The following is a 21,661-nucleotide window of genomic DNA, read 5'->3' on the forward strand; positions in this document are numbered from 1 at the left end:
GTAAAATGTGTATATTATGCCCAGGGTTAGATTTTTTTTTTTAAATTTTTTTTTCAATTGTATCGCCGAACAGGTTTTTGGCACCTTCCTCAGGACGCTGTATAGTCACTGGGCTTTCAGGCCGGAATCGAAACTGTTCCTTCTTAACACAAATCTGGGATTTTAATATTATCGTATATGATTATGTTATCAAGACCAGAAAAGATGTTGCACGAGAGGTTTTAGGATTGCCTATTACTGTTTGGTTCTAATATAAATCCAGGAATTGTACGTTTTTGTGTTAAAATGTTATTTGTGGACTTTTCATTTAAAAAGTTTGTTCATTTGTCACTCGTACTGGCTTAAGCTCAAGGTCACGAATAACATGACCTGTAAAGTCCTATTTTATGTGGTACAAGAATTCCAGAAACTGACTACCAACACTATACCAGTGGTCAAATTACAATGGAAGATTAAGAAAAGAGGGGATTTCGCCATCATGTTAGGCACTTTTGTGTCTAATATGAATTATTTTATTAGATTGGAGAATTAAAAACTACTTGTGGTCAATTTTTGTTTGGCTTGGTGTTATTACTGTAATTAGATTTTTCGAAAAAGTTTGGTTGATCAAAGTTGCTGTACTGGAAGAAGTTTTCATGGAAAACTGACGAAGTTTCTGCGGTAAAACTGAATATTAAGTATCCAGATTTTTAACTCGTGTACCAGTAGTTAATGTTTGAAACCGATCTCGTGGTCTGACTTGCCTGCCTCTTACCTGGAGGGTCCGGGTTCGATTCCCGGCCAGGTCAGGCATTTTTACCTGGGTATTGCACCATCCTGCGGGGAATTGTTTTCTTGCACCATTGTGGGTGACCTATCAAATACTCCGGCTATTTTCCCCTCCGACTATCATCTCTTCGGATCAATTGAATGGATCAATGCATTTAATAAAACGATGCTAAGTGTCGGTAGCTATTCTTGCTTCTGCTAATCAGTCAATAAATAACTCGCTGCACCAAAATAAGTTTCAAATAACGCAGCTATCTCCAGTCCACGTGTTACATTTCCCGTCGAAATACTCTCCAAATTGCCACACAACACCTCTCAGGAATAATTAACATGCATCTGTAAAGATTACTTTTTATCGCGAGGTCAACTGGGAACCCACATTTCCTTTGCATAATTTACCAGCAATATCATTCATCTATAGGAACCGATGCTAAGTCATCATCCACATCCATACATTCAAAAGAAGAAAATGTATCAAGATAAACTTATCTGCTATAATTACGTAAATTAATTCCAAAAATGCTATCTTAGTTATATAAATCCCCACTTTTATTCATGATTCATGAAAAAAATATATAATATAACAATCATTGACATCAATCGTCTTTCTTTTCTTTTTTTTTTTTTTTTTTTTTTTTTTTTGAAAATATGAACCAAAATTATTTATGATTTGACTCAATTAGTCTACTTGTCAAATAGTTATGTTATCCGCAACATAAAAACAAAGAAAAATTCTCATAACTTCATAAGACGTAGATATCAGTCACATTTGATAAAGATCTTGTCAGATATTCGTTGAAATTAATTATCACATTAGTTGAAATGATAAGTTAATTAGCAAATAGATTATCATTTGTTAATAAAAATCAAAGTCCCTAAGCCTTAGGAAATGTAAAGTAAATGTGCTTAATTAATGTCCCTCGGCTTTTGTTAATAATAAAAAAAATGCTTATTTTCCAAAATTGTAATGTCAGCAGTGCAAGTGAAGCTCCAAATATAATAGCTCTAATTGGCTACTTTGAATATATTTCGATCGTTAAAATAAAAATATCGGTCATTTTCACCATGTCATTTGATAAATATAACCATATTACATCCTAAAATTAAATGTAGGTATCGTTTAATGATCAGTTATTATCATTATTCTATCAGGAATTATATTTATCATGATTCGTGATTGCATCTATGTTCCATTAAATACCATAAAATTCTTAGGAATATAATTGGTGATACTATTAATTTAATTATGGCAGAGATTTAAATTGAGAAGTCGCTTTTATCCATCAAAATATGGCTTTGAGACCAAACATCAAACATCACTCATTACAACGTTGGAAATTCTCCAAGAAGATATCAAGTTTACCCTTATTTATTCCTCATTTGGGGATTTTTAATCTGAAGACTGTATACGGCTACCAATCTACGAATTCTGTGACGCATTTCATTGTTATTTATTTAGCGTATGGCTAACACATCACATTATAGATACAATAATAATAAATAATATTTACAATTTGAAGTATTTACAGGTTCAAATTATTTACATATTCAACACACAAGGGTGAGAGCAGAAAAAAGTCTCTTGGGTTTCCCTGGTAGGCAGTGAGAGGACACTGCTCCACAATGTGCCGAACTGTTTGCTTCACAGCACCACAACTGCACGCTGCCGAATTAAGTATTCCCCATTTATGGAGGGAGTCGCCACATCTGCCATGGCCAGTGCGAATCCTGTTGATAGTTGTCCAGGTCTTCCGTGGAAGATCAAAACCCTCTGGTTTGTTTTTCAGCCATGGTAGATAGTGATATTCTGATGGAGCACTGGATATCCATACTTGCTTCCAGGCCTGAAGCAGATTAAAGTTAGCGTCTGCTAGGTTTCTGGCTGTTCTAACAGGTGGGTGTCTAGACTTTAGCCTGTTAATAAGAACATCATTCATGTCGCCATGAATTGGCAACTGACTGTTGTTAGTTATTTTCTTATAATCTCGTAGGAGAGCATTTTCTTGGCAGAGGTGAGGTGGTGGAATATGGGATAGAACAGGTAGCCAGAAAGTGGGAGTAGATCTAATTGTCCCTGATATCATACGCATAGTGTGATTCAGCTGAGTGTCAATTAATTTCGTGTGACTGCTGTTCAGCCATATTGATGAGCAGTATTCTGCAGCAGAGTATACAAGACCAAGAGCTGAAGACCGTAGGGTAGATGCTAATGATCCCCAGGTGGTTCCACACAGCTTCTGTAAGATGTTGTTTCTTGATCGTAACTTAGCACCCATATTCTGAAGATGTTTCTTGAAGGACAGAGTTCTGTCAAGAGTAATCCCTAGATATTGTGGATATCTGTTGTGGGCAAGACAAGTGTTCTCAAACTGAACCTTCAGTTCACTATTGGCCATTTTGTTGCTAAGGTGAAAACATGTAACTTCACTTTTATTTGGATTCAGTTGTAATCTCCATTTGCGAAAGTATTGTCCCAAGGTGGTAAGATCAGCCGTCAGTGTTTCTTCAGTGTTTTCCATGAATTTATCTTGTACTGCCAGAGCCCAATCATCAGCATATCCGAATTTCCTAGAGCTAGTTTCAGGTATATCAGCTATGTACAGGTTGAAAAGCAGAGGAGCTAATACAGAACCTTGGGGAAGGCCATTGTTTAGAGTTTTCTCACTGCTAGTGCCATTTCCCAGTATTACACGAAACTTCCTCTTGGTGAGCATGCTATCAATAAGTCGTGCAATCTTCTTACATGGCAAAACACGTAATAGTTTGTAGATAAGTCCTTGTTTCCACACAGTGTCATAAGCTGCAGTCAAATCAATAAATGCCACAGAAGTTTTCAGTTGTTTTTGAAAGCCTGCCTCAATAAATGTTGTTAGTGACAAAACCTGATCTGTACAGCTGCGGTTTGGTTGGAACCCTGCTTGTTCAACAGGCAAATTTTGAAAAATGACGGAACTAATTCTGTTATAGATTAGCCTTTCCAGAAGTTTGTATATTATGCTCAGAAGAGCAATTGGACGGTAATTTTTGGGTTGATCGTTAGATTTTCCTGGTTTTAGGATAGCAATGATCTTCGTCCGTTTCATAAGCCGAGGGATAGACCCTCTCTGCAGGATGTCAGAGTAGAATTTAGCAAGCCATATTCTAGCATATTTTCCACAGTGTAACAGAAATTCAGGGTGAATGCCATCAAACCCAGGGGCTTTGCCTGACTTCATACCTTGTAAGGCATTTGATATATCTTGTGGAGTGAATGGTTTGGAATAAGTACTCTCTTCTGGAATGGTTGCCCTCAATGTTTTCAGTTCACGTTTTATCCGTGTAGTATGATCCCGATCTTCTGGAGCTTGTGAATTGTTCACAATCTGTGCTGCAACCATATCCGGAGTTACTGGAGAACTAATTCGATCTATCCGACACCCCTCTCCTAGCTTTCTTAGAATGCACCATGCTTTTCGACTTGAGTTTACAACTGTTTCTGTCCATTTCTGCCTGCGGGCAGCATCCAGACTGTGGATTAATTCATCTGCTATGCATGGGTCACCAGTTGTAAGGAACTCTTGGTAGAGAATATCACTGTTTTCATTCCAACCAGGGATATATTCCTTTCGGTAGCCTCTAGGTATAAACTTCTTTGCTGTGCTTTTTATAGCACCAATAAATCTCTCATAGTTGTCTTTTACAGGTGGAATCCATCCTAGGCACTTATCAAGGTGTTCAGCATAGCCAATCCAATTTGCTCTCTGAAAGTTCCAGCGTGGATGAGGAATTGAGGATACTATTGGAACTTTAATTCCAATTTCCACTACAACTGGTCGATGTTGGCTATGGGGAAAATCAGGGAGAACTCTTCGCATGGTTGGTAGAGGAACAGTATTGCAGTCGGTAGACACATAGCATAAATCAGGATTATACTCTCTCCTCCAAGCAGCTGATCTGAAAGTATGCCGATCTTTAGAGTCATAAAGAAGATGGAAATTGTGCTCCTCAGCCCACGAAGTCAAAGCGTCTCCATTGGAATCAGTCACAGAATATCCCCATTGCTCATGGTGACTGTTAAAGTCACCTAGATAGACAGTTGGGTGAGGGTATGGTTGAATGACATGTGCTGGCCAGATGGTAGCAGGAGGTTTATAGATATTGATGACTGTAACATCTCCTATCTTGATTACAATGGAATGGACATCATCTCTTGTGCTTGTAGAGATCAGGGAAGCATTCTCTACTGTATTTCGTGTATATGTTGCACTTCCATAAGCATGATGGAATGTTGCACCTAGAAGTTCATAACCTGGTATTTTACCTCTGGTACGCAATTGGTCTTCGTTTGCTACGTGAGTTTCCTGCAAAGCAATCACATCAATATTGTTTTCCAGAGATAATCTTGATAAAAACTGACACTCTGATCTGCTTAGCCCTTCTATGTTGATCTGCATTATTTGAATACTTCGACCTAGTCTCCTATGTTGTTGTTGGTCCTTATAAGGACCGTTTCCATGAAGTCTTGCCATTGTAATATGTTTTAAGCCAGGAGATCCCAAGGATTGTCTGGCTGCCAATGTTGTTGCTTTCTTAGCACCACCCAGGGGTCACGTGTAGGGCACTTTGAGGTTAAACCTACGGACGTGAAGCAACAGCGTACCCCCACATTGTATAAATGTATGATTAACCCAACATATCTCATATTGCTATTTAAAAATCATACCACACACGTCAAATAACATTAATGGTTAGTAACACATCGTATTTACTACCAATAATTTATGTGTATATGTATCTCTCCATATTCCAATATTAAACGTTATAATATCGTGTCAATCATAACCATAAATATATCTCAACGAATATTTATACATATAATCTCATCAACATGTCGTTCAAATCCTTAGTTTCCTACATAACTTCCACCTACGCGGCAAATCATGTCAACATTTCATTAACAAACTACAACGGTGCACTTTTGGGTTAAATTTCACTTGTAATATACATGATCACATTATTCTGAAAAAGGAAACACATGTATAAGCAAAATAAGTTCATATTTACTCACATGTAGTCGTAGTTTAGCGGTAACCAAGTCTTAATAATTCAGAAAACAATTATCTTCTTTCTGCATTGCAGCTGGATTATATAATATTAAGTACATCGTTTTACTTTGATAATCGTTGGAAACATCATCTCAAATAATTTCTCTAGATCTACGAAACATAAAGGCAACTGTCTATTTCTCTCGTAGCATTTTACAGTTACCTGGCACATACTGAAAACCTGATCCTGAACCACACTGGTTTTCATCCAACTTTCTCTCAACCACTGATCGCACCCTCCCTTCCAAGATGCCAGTGAATACTTTGCCTGGTATACTAATCAATGAGATACCTCGATAGTTGTTGCAATCCTTCCTGTTCCTTTGCTTATAGATAGGCACAATTACTGCTTTTGTCCAATCTGGAGGTACCTTACCAACACTCCATGCTAATCTTATTGTTCTATGAAGCCATTTCATCCTTGCCTTCCCACTATACTTCACCATTTCAGGTCTAATTTTATCTATTCCTGCTGCTTTATGGCAGTGGAGTTTATTTACCATCCTTTCCACTTCCTCAAGCGTAATTTCACCAACATAATTTTCTTCCTCCCCATGAGCTTGGCTGTTCGCAACACCACCAGGATGATATCCTTTTACATTGAGAAGATGTTCAAAATATTCCCTCCATCTCTCCTGTGATTCCCTGGGATCTATTATGAGTTCACCTGAATTACCCAAAACACTGTTCATTTCCCTTTTCCCTCCCTTCCTAAGATTATTACTCTCCAGAAAGTTTTCTCTGCTGCTTGACCTAGCCTTTCCAGGTTATTACCAAAATCTCCCCACGACTTCTTTTTGGGTCCAACAACTATTTGTTTCTTATATCTATGTATAATTCCCTGTCTGCCTCGTCCCTTGTTTGGAGCCATTTCTGATAAGTCTTCTTTTTACGTTTACAACCTGCTCTCACTTCATCATTCCACCAAGATGTTCGCCTTTTCCCATCTTTACACACAGTTGTTCGTAGGCACTCCCTTGCTGTTTCTACTACAGCATCCCTGTATGCCACCCATTCTCTTTCTATATCCTGAAACTGCTTACTGTCTACTGTTCGGAACTTTTCACTAATCATATCCATGTACTTCTGTCTAATTTCCTCGTCCTGAAGATTTTCTACCCTTATTCGTTTGCAGACAGATTTCACTTTCTCTATCCTAGGCCTGGAGATACTTAGTTCTCTACAGAAATGATAGTAGTCTGTATCATCGAAAAATCCCTAAAAAACCCGTACATTATTAACAGGCTTGCTGAATTCGAAGTCAGTTAAGATGTAGTCTATAATGGATCTGGTACCCCTAGCCTCCCATGTGTGGCCTTATGCTTGAAGAATGCATTCGTAATTGCTAAACCCATACTATCACAGAAGTCCAGTAAACCCTTCCCATTCCCATTAGCTTCCAGATCTTCCCCACATTTACCAATCACCCTTTCGTATCCTTCAGTTCTGTTTCCAACTCTCGCATTGAAATCTCCCATTAGCACTATCCTATCCTTGCTGTTGACCCTGACTATGATGTCACTCAATGCTTCATAAAACTTGTCAACTTCATCCTCATCTGCACCCTCACACGGTGAATAGACGGACACAATTCTAGTCCTAATTCCTCCAACTGCCAAATCTACCCACATCATTCGCTCATTTACGTGCCTAACAGAAACTGCATATTCCTGATAAACAGTCCTACCCCATACTCTGCCCTTCCCTTTTTAACACCCGTCAATACACTTTATAATCTCCTATCTCTTCCTCGTTATCTCCCCTTACCCGAATATCACTTACTCCTAGGACATCCAGATGCATCCTCTTTGCTGACTCAGCCAGTTCTACTTTCTTTCTTTCTTTCTTTCTTTCTTTCTTTCATAAGCCCCATTAACATTGAAAGTCCCCATCAAATTCCATTTCGTTCGCCAAGTTGTTTCCAAGGAGTCCCTCGCCTGTGAAATGGGAGTGGGACTCCATTACTCCCATAGGTCCGAGGCTTGCTTAAACTGTTCTGAGCTCGGTAGATTCATGAAACATGATGCTACCCTTTCTCCTCTAACGGGTTATGGACCACCTGTGGATTGTATAGTCCTTGCCGCCTGTCCACAAAGAGGGCCATGACTCAGAATATGTCCGAGATGCCCACTCCCATTCCATAGCAACTGGGATCCCGACTCTCAGGACCACTTACTAGGCCACTGAGCCGTTGCCCATGGTTCACGAACTTGGACGTGACTACAGTAACCCACACCATGAACCATCTAAATCTCTCACCATTGTTTTTTTCCTTTAAATTACTTATTTATTTTTGAATATGTATAACGCTTAAAATATTGGATTTGATGACATTCACTTCCTTTGACACTATTCCATTATTTTGTGAAAAATTCCTAATCATCTCCCATTGTTTATCCAGATTACTCCCAAGGTACTTGTAGTGCCTAACACGCTTGATTTCCTCGGTTCAAAGCGTTATTGTCACCTGGAAGAACCTCTGCTTGCTCGCAGTCTTGAACTTGGCCTTTCTCGTGTTCATCTTGAGCTCTCAGTTATTACAAGCTGTGTTAACTCTCTCCAGTAAAGCTCGAAGACCTTTTGTGTTGTCTGCAAGCAGCACAATATCATTTGATATGCTCCATGTTGGTGCAGATGCCGTCTTGTGTGGTTGTCTCCTGTGTTTCATCCGGTATTGCCTCTGACTAGATGTTAAAAAGCAGGGGATATAAGACACAACCCTGACAGACTCCTCACTGCATTTTTATCTCTTCTGATAGGCTGTCTTCCACTTGGACGGTGGTTCCAGTATAGATTTGCATTCATGCGGGAGCGTCTGTTGTCCAGATTGATCTTCCTTAGCACTTTCAACAGTCTGTTGTGTTTTACTTGTGTCACATCCTTGTTCACATACTGACTATGCTGTATGCAGTACAGTGCGTCTTGCATAGAGTCTGCTGTTGCTCATCCAGCTCGTATTGCTTTGCATTGGTCTTCTTCGGTAAAGTGATGAAGGTGGACTTAAGGCCAATTATTTGGAGTCATGCGGGTTCTGTACACCGGGTTGAAGAGGTCTGCAAGGACATCAGTGCTATTGTTGATCACTGGTTTGAGGCTTTTGGCATATACCTGATCCGGCCCTGCAGCCTCACTACTCTTCAGTTGTCGTACAACTTGTCGCTCCTCCTCCTGCAAGATATCAGGACCACTGTGTGCTTCAAGTACGCTGTGCAGCATGACACTGGTACAGCTGATCCATATCTGCATGTTGGTTTGTCCTGCACCCTTTCGTCACACAAGTCCTCTTTGGCACCAGACCAATTCTATCAAAGTTGCTCTCTTCCAACAAGATGGCTTTCAGTGGGATTTAATCCACTTTGGAACTATCACCGTCTCCAGCTCAAAGCTGCTCCGAGGGTCTATAGGCCTGTTGACAGCACGGTCTACTCCATTACCATGGCACGGTAACCTGACCAGAGTGACGAGAAGTGCACAGATTAAAGTAATCCATGAACTTCTGGCCCCATGGTGTAGGGGTAGCGTGCCTTCCTCTTACCCAGAGGCCCCTGGTTCGATTCCAGGCCAGGTCAGGGATTTTTACTTGGATCTGACAGCTGGTTTGAGGTACACTCGGCGTATGTGATTACAGTTGAAGAGCTCTCTGATGGTGAGATGGCGGCCCCGGTCTAGAAAACCAAGAATAACGGCCAAGAGGAATCGTCGTACTGACTACACAACACTTCATTATCTGCAGGCCTTTGGGCTGAGCAGCGGTCGTTTGGTAGGCCAAGACCCTTCGAGGCTGTTGTGTCATAAACTGCAGAGAGCGAAAACAGATGGCTGTCACCCTGGTGTTTACCTAGCATGCTCTTGAATGATTTCAAAAAAAGTTGGAAATCTATCCACTCCCTTATTCCTCTTGTTGTTTATAATTATTTCCTGAAAAGTGAGTGGAAAGTAGAGCCTGTGTTTAATCTGCATGGATAAGAACTGATTAAAGATAAATGAAAAAAAGAAGAAAGGAAAAAGTTCTTCCTGAACCTGGAAGTTGAGGACGCTGACTGTGAGACCAGCACATGCAAATGGCAAACCCCACGGCAGTACAGCCCTGATGGTCCTTGGCCTACGAAGCCACCACTGTTTGGCTGTTATTCTTGGCTACAATCTTACCATCAGATAGCTGCTCCCCAGTTCTCACGCAGGCTGAATGGACCTTGAATCAGCCGTTAGATCTTCTAGTGCTGTATCTGTCATCGGATGCTGGTGATCATTCTGGCTATCTGCGCAGAGTGACTGAACCACTGTCCTAGGTTCTCTAGCCAAGACTCCCAGGACCTCTCTTCTCCTCAATCTTCAGGTAAAAATGTGTCACATGTCTGGGAATTTGGGGGTAAGAGGCAGCCACAACCAATACATGTGAACCATTTTTCTCCTTAAATAAGGGCGAATACAGTATATATGTGATGTTTGTGTTTGGTTTTGTAACCGTAGAGGGACAATTACGCTTACACATAATAATAATAATAATAATAATAATAATAATAATAATAATAATAATAATAATAATAATAATATAAGAATAGTAATAATAAAAACAAAGTAATACCGGTAGTAAATAATATAATACTTAATAATATGACTAAGGAAATCGTAAATAACGCAGTGGCGGTGTATTTATATCAGAACATGGAAACGTGACAAGTATCCTACGATACGCAATATTAAATAAAATATAAGGGAACACTTATAGGCCTAAAAATGACAACTAAGAAAGGAGAGTGGAAGGTACTAGGCCCTACGAGATCGATGGGAACGTATAACGTTATGGGGGAGAAAAGACTTACATTAATACACCCAACAGACAAATAGTATTTGAGAAAATGAATATACAATTATAAATGAACTGCGGATTGACTTATACTTGAGATACAAAACAAAAGATGAGTAAGGGAAACAATTAAGCTCTTCAATCACGAACAAACTTTGACATAGAGATTCAGAATTTACAGAATGAAAGGAGGCAACCTCAAAGGAAACAAAATTAATTACACAGTTCAAGAAAATGTTACAGTTACTTACAATTACAACTAGATTTAGAAAAGAAGGTCTGCCTCTGAAAACAGCACGTTGCGGACTAGCACAATCGCTAAGTCATATAAATGTTCTATTTTGGAAAATGTGGAAAACTAGAGGAAACTCCGGCACACGAGATGAACTACATAATTACTGAAGTTACGTTAAGTGAGAATAGACCAAAACATGAGAATGCTTTTAAATAACATAAGGCAAAACAAAGCGCTTACCTTTGGCGGCAGAAGACCCATTGTGGGACGGCTCTAGTTGGCTCTAGTGCTCCAAATTCAAAGACGCGGACAAAGTGACTCGCACACGCGAGGATCTACAAACAGGAAATAGAGTGATTACAAATGACTAATAGCAACACTCCAGTTTGTCACATTCACATATTAATAATCCTAATATACTTTTGACCAATGACAATGATATTCTAGAATTATGCTTTCTGCAGAATTTGCATCTTCACGGATATTACAAAACAACAGGAAGGGCCACTTACACGTGGCACACCCTGCCTCACAAGTCATGTATAAAATTTCCCCATCCCTTTCCATAGTTCACAAAATAATACAATTTAAATCAGGAAATGTAACAGAACATAAATCTTCTTCATAGTCCATTTCTTCAGAGGCCTAAATATGGAATAATAATTCTTTTAAATAAGAAAGCTTCATACGATAATTTACTTTGCATAAACACTTCAGTTTTTAAAATGTTTTTGTTTACCTAAAATGATGACAAGACAAAAATTTACATAATATTACATAATAAAGACTTTGGTTGCTCCACTGATTTCTGCTCACCAATGGCCACAGGTTTGTAAAGAGAGGGTGGTTTCCAAGCTGTACTTTCTCTTAAAACAACAAAACTTGAACAAAATTGGCCTCATTGTAGATGCTCCATCCGATCCCCAAGTACACAAGTTAGCTGATACAAACCGAGTACAGAAAGCTGTTGTGTCTTTCCAGGAACTGAAGCTGAATCTGCTGACTGCTGAGAGCCTGCCGCTGCTCGCTCAGTTGCTCCACCAGATAGCACGAGACCTGAGGCTGCCTCGGTACGAGCACCACTACTGGAGGGACTTCCCTGTGGAGTGCAGTCCTGCTGGCAAGGAGGTATCAACGATCACTTTCAAACTGAATTAATTATTATCGAGCGAGGTCGCTACACAGATCTGTGATAATGCAATCGAATCTCACCTTCGGCAGCCCCTTCATGATGATGATTTTTCGTGGTTTCCCACTTTTACTCCACTTTTACTGAACCTTAACCCATATTTGCCCACCATAGACATTTGTGAACATGATATCGTATGATTGTACAAGTACACAAAAGTTTCCAAATAATCAATGGAAATATCCAAATTTGACAACCATTCCAGAACACATGGTGTCACTTGGTGTAGAGTCTTCAGACCACCGTCACATGCACGAAGTGGACACTCCTGAACAATGTCACAGGCAGCAGATGTTCAGAAACCCCATTTCTTTAAGGTGTGACCACACCTCCCTTGACCCGTTCTAATGCGGTTCAGCTTCTTTGTAGGATCTTCAGCCAGGTGAGCATTGTTGGGTGGATGTTCGAACGTTGTTACCTTTCTCCTTGGATCTTACGGAGCGATGTTAGCTAGGACGGGTAGCCACTGTGTGGGAGTAGATCTAGATAACCCTCATGGTCTAGCACTGTTTTCCCATACAGGGGAACAATGTTCACCAGCGTCTGCACCCCAGCTGCTTCCGGCAATCTTCTCGAGCCAAGTTTCCTCGATAACTTGATGCACTGTTGTTTGAATGCCAACGACCGATCCAGAGTGATTCCAGTTATGGGGTACTTCGATTCCGTCAAAAGTCACATGTAGCTTCCTTTGGGCTTCTTTATTATTTATATGGAATGCAGTAACTTCAGTCTTGTTTGGGTTGGGTTGGGTTCGGTTGAAGTCTCCATTTGTGGAAGTAATCACTCAGTTTCGCCACACATCACTAGTTAGAACATTCTCACAGTTCATGAAATCTTTACTCTGGATAATTAATGCTAGGTCGTCTGCATACTGGATTTTCATGGAATCTGTGAGTAGAGATGGGGAGATTCTGAACGAGTGATTCAAAATGAACGAATCATTGCACTGAACGATTGAATCATGATTCAGTGAACGAAATGAATCGACTCGTTTGTGAATCGAAATCTGAATCGAGAGATGGCAGCTGCAACGCCGCAACTCGTTCCTTGGTTCCTCGTTCGTTCTGATTCATATCGCCAAATCGGGTATCCACCATTTTTGAATCAATGACTACTTGTGAAGAACGACTTTGTTATTTTTTATTTAACCTGAACTAGAAGTCCGGTCCACAAGTCAAATACTCCTAACCTAACAGGAAAAAATGTTTTTTGTAATAAGAAATTATCACGTAGTTTCAAGTCGCACACTTCTCGGAACTTTAATACACAGTCAACTTCCAGCTCGTTGCGAAATGTTAGGTTAAGTTTACTTCAAGGTTCCCGTTCACGTTCTTGTTCTCGTGAACTAACGCGTGTGACATGGCCACAAAAATGTTCATATCTACTATAAATTTCAAATTCGATTCTCGTATAGTTTCGAATGGTACCTACGTAAGTTTGGAAAGGATTAGTCAGACAGTTGTGTAGCATTGTTCGACTGTAACCGCTAAAAAGGATATTACTCTTGTTAAAATGCTATCAATTATTATTATTATTATTATTATTATTATTATTATTATTATTATACCTTGAACATTTCACTTCTTGTAACCTGTAAACATGTAAAGCAGTAGCAGTTATAAAGAGCATAACGGAATGGTTCATCTGAGTCCATGGTTTCGCTTTCGGCTCTCCGTCACGTGGTATTGGAATGAACGAATTAAATGAACGAATCAAATGAACGAATCATTTTAGTGAATCGGTTCAAATGAATCGGTTCTTCCAAAAGAATCATATTCCCCATCTCTATCTGTGAGGCATGTCATGGATATACAGGTTAAACAAAATGAGGGCCAGAACTGATCCCTGAGGTAGGCCATTGTTTAGAATCCTCCACCTGCTAGTTTGCCCATTCACGAAAACTGCAGCTGATTTGAGACCTTGTTGAAATCCACTTTCTACTACAGTTGTCAAAGTTAAGACCTGGTCGCAGCAACTCCGATGTTTCCTAAAGCCACCTTGTTCGATCGGGATGATTTGATCAATGGCCTCTTGAATGCGATTTAGAATTAGCCTTTCTACGAGGGCAGATCAGAAAATAAGTTGCACTTCCCAGTTATGGCCATTTATTACACCACCTATACAACAGCAACACGACTATAACGGCATACACTGTAACGTCACTTTTCCACATAGTTTCCAAGAGACTCCAAACATTTCTGCGAAAGCACAACGAACTTGTCGATGCCAGATGTATAGAAATTTCCTCCAGCGTTCTCCAACCACTCGGAGACAGCGGCCTTTACCTCCCCATTGGTCTGGAAACGTCGACCACCGAGCTCAGTTTTAGCTTACTGAACAGATGAAAGTCACATAGCGCTAGGTTGGGACTGTAGGGTGGATGTTGCCAGACCTCCCACTTGAAACGCTGCAACAGTTCTCTCGTTTGGCGGGCCTTGTGAGGTGTTGTGTTATCGTGCAACAAAATCACACTGGCGCTCAATTTCCCCCGGCGCTTCTCTTTAATCGCTTTACGCAACTGGTACAGTAAAACCTCGTTAATTCGAAGTCATTGGGACTCAAAAATCGGACCTCGAATTACGTGATTTCGAATTAACCGCCAATTCGCAATTCAGAAGTACCAACCCTTGCCGTGTTACAAAATATTCTAAGGCCCATTACTGCATGCAGTTAACCTTGATTCACAGTTTATACCTTTCAAATGCCAAGGAAAAAGAACTATTTCCAAAATGTATCCAAGAAGGTGCATTTACAGTATTCAAATGATGCACTCGGATATCTCACTGGTAAACATAACCTCACGAAACAAAAGAAAGAAAAAAAAGCACGATTCAAAGACGAGGATAAATCTATGCTGGCTCCCGTGTGCAAGTGCTTTATTAATTGGATTACTATACTGTATACATTTTAGATGCCTTGTATTTACACAGAAAGTACCCGATGCCCTTAAAATCGAACTTTCCTATGACTCTAACCTTGTACGATTTCCCGCCATGGCACTTCTCTCGTACTTCAGAAATGTAAACACTTTCCGCGTCACAAAGTATTCTAAAACCCATTAATACATGCAATCACCTCGATTCACAGTTTAAACCTTTCACATGCCATGGAAAAAACTATTTCCGAAATGTATCCAACAAGGTGTATTTACAATGTTCAAATAATGCACTTGGATAAATCAATGACAAACATAACCTCACGCAACGAAAGAAAAAAAATCGCACAATTCAAAGACGAGGATAAATTATGCCGGTTCCTCTGTGCAAATGCATTATTTTTTTGGATTTCTGTACTGTTTGCATTTTTAGATGCTTTGTACTAGCATGGAAAGTGCCCGACATTGTAGCTTATCGAACTTTCCTATGACGAGGGGATAAAGTATCTCGCTTCCATGTGCCTTGCAATGCACTACTATGACCCCCATCCCTCACCCTTGTACGATTTCCCGGCTGACAATTTCTCCTTTAAAACCACAAGACCGTTTGGGCTCGCATTAAAATAAAGCAATGCAGTTTCACCGACAATGACAATATTGTTCGGTGCCTACGAATTTATTATATGAGCCCATTTTTTCGCCAACTGTCGGCATCGCCAGTGTTTGCAGATTCTGTTTTCCCGCACACTGCCTGTTGCGTGATATTACGGCGTTCCTTAAAAGGTTGAATACAAAAGAATTCCGATTTCATTCAACTCAGCAATCATGAAGCGCACTGTAGACCCACCGAAGTGAGTGTAAGCGCGGAAAGCTACCCCTCCACGTTCCGGAACGCGCGTTCTATTATGACGCGGAGCGGATAAATTTTGAGTTGAAATTACTCTAACATACTATTGTTTTAAAATGTAAAGGCAGTTTCGAATTAAAAGTCTAAATTTCGGTAATGGGGCCGACATTGTACTTCGAATTACGAATTATCCGTATTTCGAATTAAACAATTGAAATAACATGCAAAACTGTATCTCATGTTTCCGGGAACAAGAGCTGCTTCGAATTAGGCGGGATTTTGAATTAACCGATTTCGAATTATCGAGGTTCTACTGTACAATGTTTGACAATACAACGCCGCATTGATCGTCATTCCTTTCGGCATGAATTCCATGTGCAGCAAACCCTCCATGTCAGAGAACACTGTCGCCATAACCATACTGGCTGAAGGTTTAACCTTGGCCTTCTTTTGTTGTGGTGATGAGGGGTGCACCCATTCCATTGATGTTCGCTTTGTTTAGGGGGTGAAGTGGTGGACCCACGTTTCGTCGCTTGTGACGATTCGCCACAGAAACCCCTTACCGTGTGCAGCATAGCATTGCAAAAATGCCAGGGTGGATTGGAAACGTAGTCCCTTCTGCTTATCGGTGAGAAGATGTGGGACCCATCTTTGACACAGATTACGATATCCAAGGTTCTCGAGAACAATGGCGAACACACTGCAATACGACATGTTCAGCTGCAGTATGAAGATCATTTAAAAGTTACCACCTTATCAATACACAGATTTATTTACTTCAAAATTGGTAAATTAGGTCAAGACCGGTTTCGATCCCTAAGGGATCATCTTCATCATGTGTGTGCCAACTGAAGATCATCTTCATCATATGTGTGTCAACTGAAGATGATCCCTTAGGGATCGAAACCAGTCTTGACCTAATTTACCAATTTTGAAATAAATAAATCTGTGTATTGATAAGGTGGTAACTTTTAAATTTATACTGTGATACCAATCAATACGGAAATGAAGCTAATAGATTATAATGTTCAGCTGCGTCGCGATTTCTCTCAGTTTAATGTGCCAGTCCTGTCTAATGATCGCATTTACACTGTTGACCTTTGCACGGGTCCTGGACATTGCGGGCCTGCCTTCGTGATAGTTGTCCGTGATTTCCATGCGTCCGGCTTCGAATTCCTGACACCACTTTACGATACCTTGCTGGGAAATGGCCCGCTCCCCATACACAGCACTAATTTCACAATGAATGTCCGTGCAATTCTTCCTTTTGGCCCATAGGAATCGGATTGTCGCACGTACCTCATATTTGGAGTGTACGTCCAGTTGACGCGCCATTGCGTTTGGCCGCTATTCACACAATACTAGATGAGACACCACAGGGACCTGCCTAACAGACGTGTGGGCAGTGTCTGTCCTTTTCTCCGCTGTGCCCACGTTTGCGACACAGCGCGCTGCTGCGGCGCGTTAGTGCAACTAACCTTTTGATCCACCTACGTAGTAGCTTATAGGTCATGCTGACTAGTGATATTGGTCGATAATGAGAAGCATCAGTTTCGTCTTTTCCCGGTTTGAAAAGCTTCCGTAATTTTCCAGTTTTCAGAATTTCATTGTAAAATCCAATAAGCCACATCTTTGTTTTCGGTCTGATGGCTGTAAGAAACTCTGGATATATGCCATCAAAGCCAGCGGCTTTGTTTACCTTTAGCATATTCAAGGCTTTGTCAAGTTCCTCAATGCAGAAGTCATGTGAGTAGACTGGGCGTGGTTTTAGATGGGACCTCTTTATGTACAGTTCATTCTTCATAGTTCGTGTCTGTTCTTTGTCTATTTTAGTTTTTGAAATATTCATCAGTCTGGATGGAACAGCATTAGCATTCACATGTGTGACTGTACTTGACAACCTGGGATCTGTACCAAGTTTTCTAATGAGGTTCCTGGCATTCCGACTAGAATGTGTGAAGTTGAATCCTGCCGTTGTTTTATGCCCTTTTTCTCTTCTGTTCTTATTCAGAGCTTTCAAGAGGTCATCAGCTGTCACATTGTCGTGAGATTCCTGATATTTGGTATATAACTCATCGCATTATCACATGTAATTCTTGGGACTATCCAGGGGGATGTACTCCTTCCGAAAACCACGTGGGATATTCCTTGCATTTGCTTTAATCGCACCCACAAATTGTTCATAACTGGATGGTACTGGAGGAATCCATTGAACGGTATTATCTAGACCTTTCTGAATTAGTTCCCAGTTTGCAAGTTGAAAATTCCATTGAGGTTGAGGTACATAGGTGACTAATGGAATTTCAGTACCAAAATGAATTATGACTGGCCTATGCTGGCTGTGTGGGAAATACTTGATGACTTTTCGTTGTGTCATTTCATTATTTCCAGATCTAGATGTGATGCACAAATCAAGAGAAAATCCTTTAACCATCTGCCAGATCGGAACGTTCCAGGATCTTTAGCATTATACACAAGCTGAAGATTGTGCATATCCATCCATTTATTTAGAATAGCTCCATTTTTATCTTCTATCTGCTATCCCCAGACACGACTTTGACTGTTGAAATCACCAACATACACAACTGGATGACTGAAGAATCTTACAGGTGGATTTGGCCAACTAACTTGCGGTGGTTTGTAAATATTTGCAAGCGTGGTGCCGACAACTTCTACACCCGAAACAAAAATATCTGCTGTTCTATCCTGGTAAGTTACTTTGTAGTCAGTAAGATGGGACCTGACATATTTTGCAATGCCATACTTGTAACTACTGCAAGCTATTGAAATTATCAAATGAATAAACGGTGACTAAAATAAGTATAAATAACAAGTTTGGGCGCCACCCGCAAAACAATTGCAGGAATAATTAACTGTGTAGAGCAACGAGCAACTCCCTCTGCTAAAGCGACGGTCATCAGGCTGACGAAGCTCCAGACTTACTTTGTAACCTTACCTGTTGCTATTTACCCCTGAAATTGAAGTTGGGTAGCATGCCTGGTTCACCCTTACTCCACTGATAGAAGATTTAGTGGAAGTTTCATTCCATGACTTTACTAAAAAAATATATATATGACAAATACCACAATAATCATCACTTGATGAGACCAACACCTGTTCCGCCGTTTGCAAAGGGCAAATATACAGACAACTAAAAACCACATACAAAAAAAAATAAGTTGACGAGACCTACTCGTGTTTGCCGTTTACAAAGGCAAATTACAAACAACTACCACCAACAAAAATTATCAGTTGACGCGAGACCATCTCGTGTTTGATATTTGTAAAAGGGCAATTACACAAACCACTAAAACCACCAACAACAATAAAAAAATATCACTTGACGAGACCTACTGTGTTTGCCGTTTACAAAGGCAAATTACAAACTACTAAAAACACCAATAACAACATTTTCACTATATACATTTCTTAACATACCTCCAGGTAAGAGTCCCACTGCACTCTCTACTGTTACAAAAGAAAATCCTAGTCTGGTAAAGAAAAGTACGACGACTTTCTCTGCGTGCGGATGCAACCTTCTTTACGAAGAGCATCCCTAACCTTATTTACACACTTCATCAACGTCTTGAGTCCTTCACTTTATTTTCTCCTGCCTGCTGGCTCTTCAGAAATGTGTGCACGTGTGTTTTTTTTATTCAGGAATCATTCAAGAAGAACACTTTCGCACTGCAAGATGTGTGGTTAAGGTTATTTTTAATATGTATAACTTTTGTTTTCCCAACGATTCATTTGTTTCTATATTCATCCCTGTTTTTATCTCCTTGTAAGATGTGTATTGTTTAATGTAACGCCTTGTGTAATATAAATGCCTACATCTTGCCTATTTCCCACATTTTGGCTGATGATGACGCAAACACAGCGTCGAAACTAGTTCCAAGTGCAAATACATGTTATAAATAAATATAACATTTTGTATTGAAAAGGTGGACCGTTTTAAGTTTTTCCTATCATCCTTCCCGATTGCCGCACAGCTTAGTGTGACGCCTCATGTTTCTTCAACTGAAACAGCATGCTCGGCCGACAATGAATTCCTTTATCAAGCAAGAAATGTAGATTCAGTATGCACCACCACATCCACTGTACATTATCTTATAGAAGAATTGTAGTATAGGCCTAATTATTATACAGAGTTTGAGTATCAAACACTTCGTAGCGTCTTTTACAGAATGTCCACCGCAAAGCCGGAAACTCGTTAGCATCTGTGATTATACCATGTTCACTTCATAAAAGATACTCACGAACAATTGAAGATCGCATAGGAAACTGCACAAAATATGTAGCTCCCGCGCACCGGTCTGAATGAGAAAAACTCAAAATCAGAATTAGAATGACTTGCCGCACACGCGTACATACTTATATAGGCTTGCCACACGTGGTTATAGTGTCCCGAAAAGTTTACTGGTAGCAACGCTCTCACAGGCACTTCTTGACGCGTCACTCAGTCAACCCAACTTTGCTTAAAACAAAGCCCTCATATTGGCTATCGAGTGTCTGATGTGACATAGAACGTCCACATTGATCCACTTCAGTCTTCAGCCTATACTACCTGCCGTACCCCGGGTTTCCAAGCCACTTTGTTGCAACACATTCAACTGACTTGAACCGTCCTTCCCGATATAGCCACCTACATTGCCATGCCATGTGCAGACACTTATACAAATTAAAATTACATGTATACAAAATTCCCTACTACAAATTCTTCTTATAATATTATGTTTTTTACATATAAATAAACAAAATTACATAATTTACATGACTTCAATATTACGAAATTTTCCTAACCTAAAAATTTAGGGATCTTGCATTCATACGGTTACATACTGTTCATCATTTATGGACCCAACCAGACCGTATCCATAAATTCATCCTCTTCTGTAAAGATCTGCATCATTCTTGGTGTGAGTCTCCTGTATTGCTATAACATCTACTTAATTCTGCATCATCAGACGTGAAAGGTATTGACTCTTAGCAGAGGAAACAGATTCATTGTTCAAGTGACATATTCGTAAGCAGTTACCAATAGGGATTGATGAGTGTTCTGTGCATGGTTGGTACTGAAAAGGACTTTTCGTTGGTAAGTTCTCTTGCATACTTGTTGCTGTGTAGCAGCACCTTTGTGGAAGAATTAGCCGGTATAAAACCGTTGCCCAGGAATCGCCCGATTGCAGTAAGCACAATCTTCGGGGAGGCTCCTTCCTTGATCATGATATCTGATTATTATTGGTCATATATGAGGTAAAAGAAGGAACATTTTTGAGGTGTATTGTTTAACACTTACTGTACTACAGTTAAAATTGAAATAATAAGTAAAGAGGTTCAACCTATTCAATACAAAAGAATAAGAAATGCAGTGATTACATTCTTATTTAATAATAAGTAGAAGTGGTGCCGGTTTCAAACCTAGACCAGGTCATCATCAGCCGATTAAAACATGAAAAACAATGCATAGGAAAAAGAAAATAAAAGATCAAGTTCACTCCGGATCAGTAGAAGAGGCGATATAAAAATGACGGGGGTAAACAATGTAAAATTCAGAAGTAAAATGGTAAAATGTAAGTCACTTAAAAGAAACAGTGCGTAATTTTCTGAACGGCAGTATGGCACACGCAGTGTTAGGCAAAGTCTTATAATGTTTATGAAAGGCGGAGAACGGTTAAATGAGCTAGCTTGTATACACTGTCAGGCACAAAGTCATAACACAATCGAACACATGTGAAGATCCATAATCGTGTTGAAGCTGAAGATGAGTAGATCAATTGAAGTAACTTGCCAGCTCCCAGTGATCAGCGCGATATATTCAACATCAGGCACTGTGGTTTCAAACGCCAATGTAAA

The 21,661-nt window shown here is 40.0% G+C and overlaps 1 protein-coding gene across 2 annotated transcripts in view; it reads left to right on the forward strand.

Annotated features, from left to right (window-relative positions):
- Positions 1-21,661, forward strand: part of shtd (shattered) — a 786,765-nt gene that overhangs the window by 363,323 nt on the left and 401,781 nt on the right. For both annotated transcript variants that reach the window (XM_067155551.2, XM_068229717.1), the window contains exon 14: positions 11,876-12,022. In XM_067155551.2, the coding sequence (XP_067011652.2) occupies positions 11,876-12,022 (147 nt within the window). The remainder of the gene's footprint in view (positions 1-11,875; positions 12,023-21,661) is intronic.

The sequence above is a fragment of the Anabrus simplex genome, chromosome 11 (assembly GCF_040414725.1).
Source record: "Anabrus simplex isolate iqAnaSimp1 chromosome 11, ASM4041472v1, whole genome shotgun sequence".
NCBI classification, from domain to species: domain Eukaryota; kingdom Metazoa; phylum Arthropoda; class Insecta; order Orthoptera; family Tettigoniidae; genus Anabrus; species Anabrus simplex.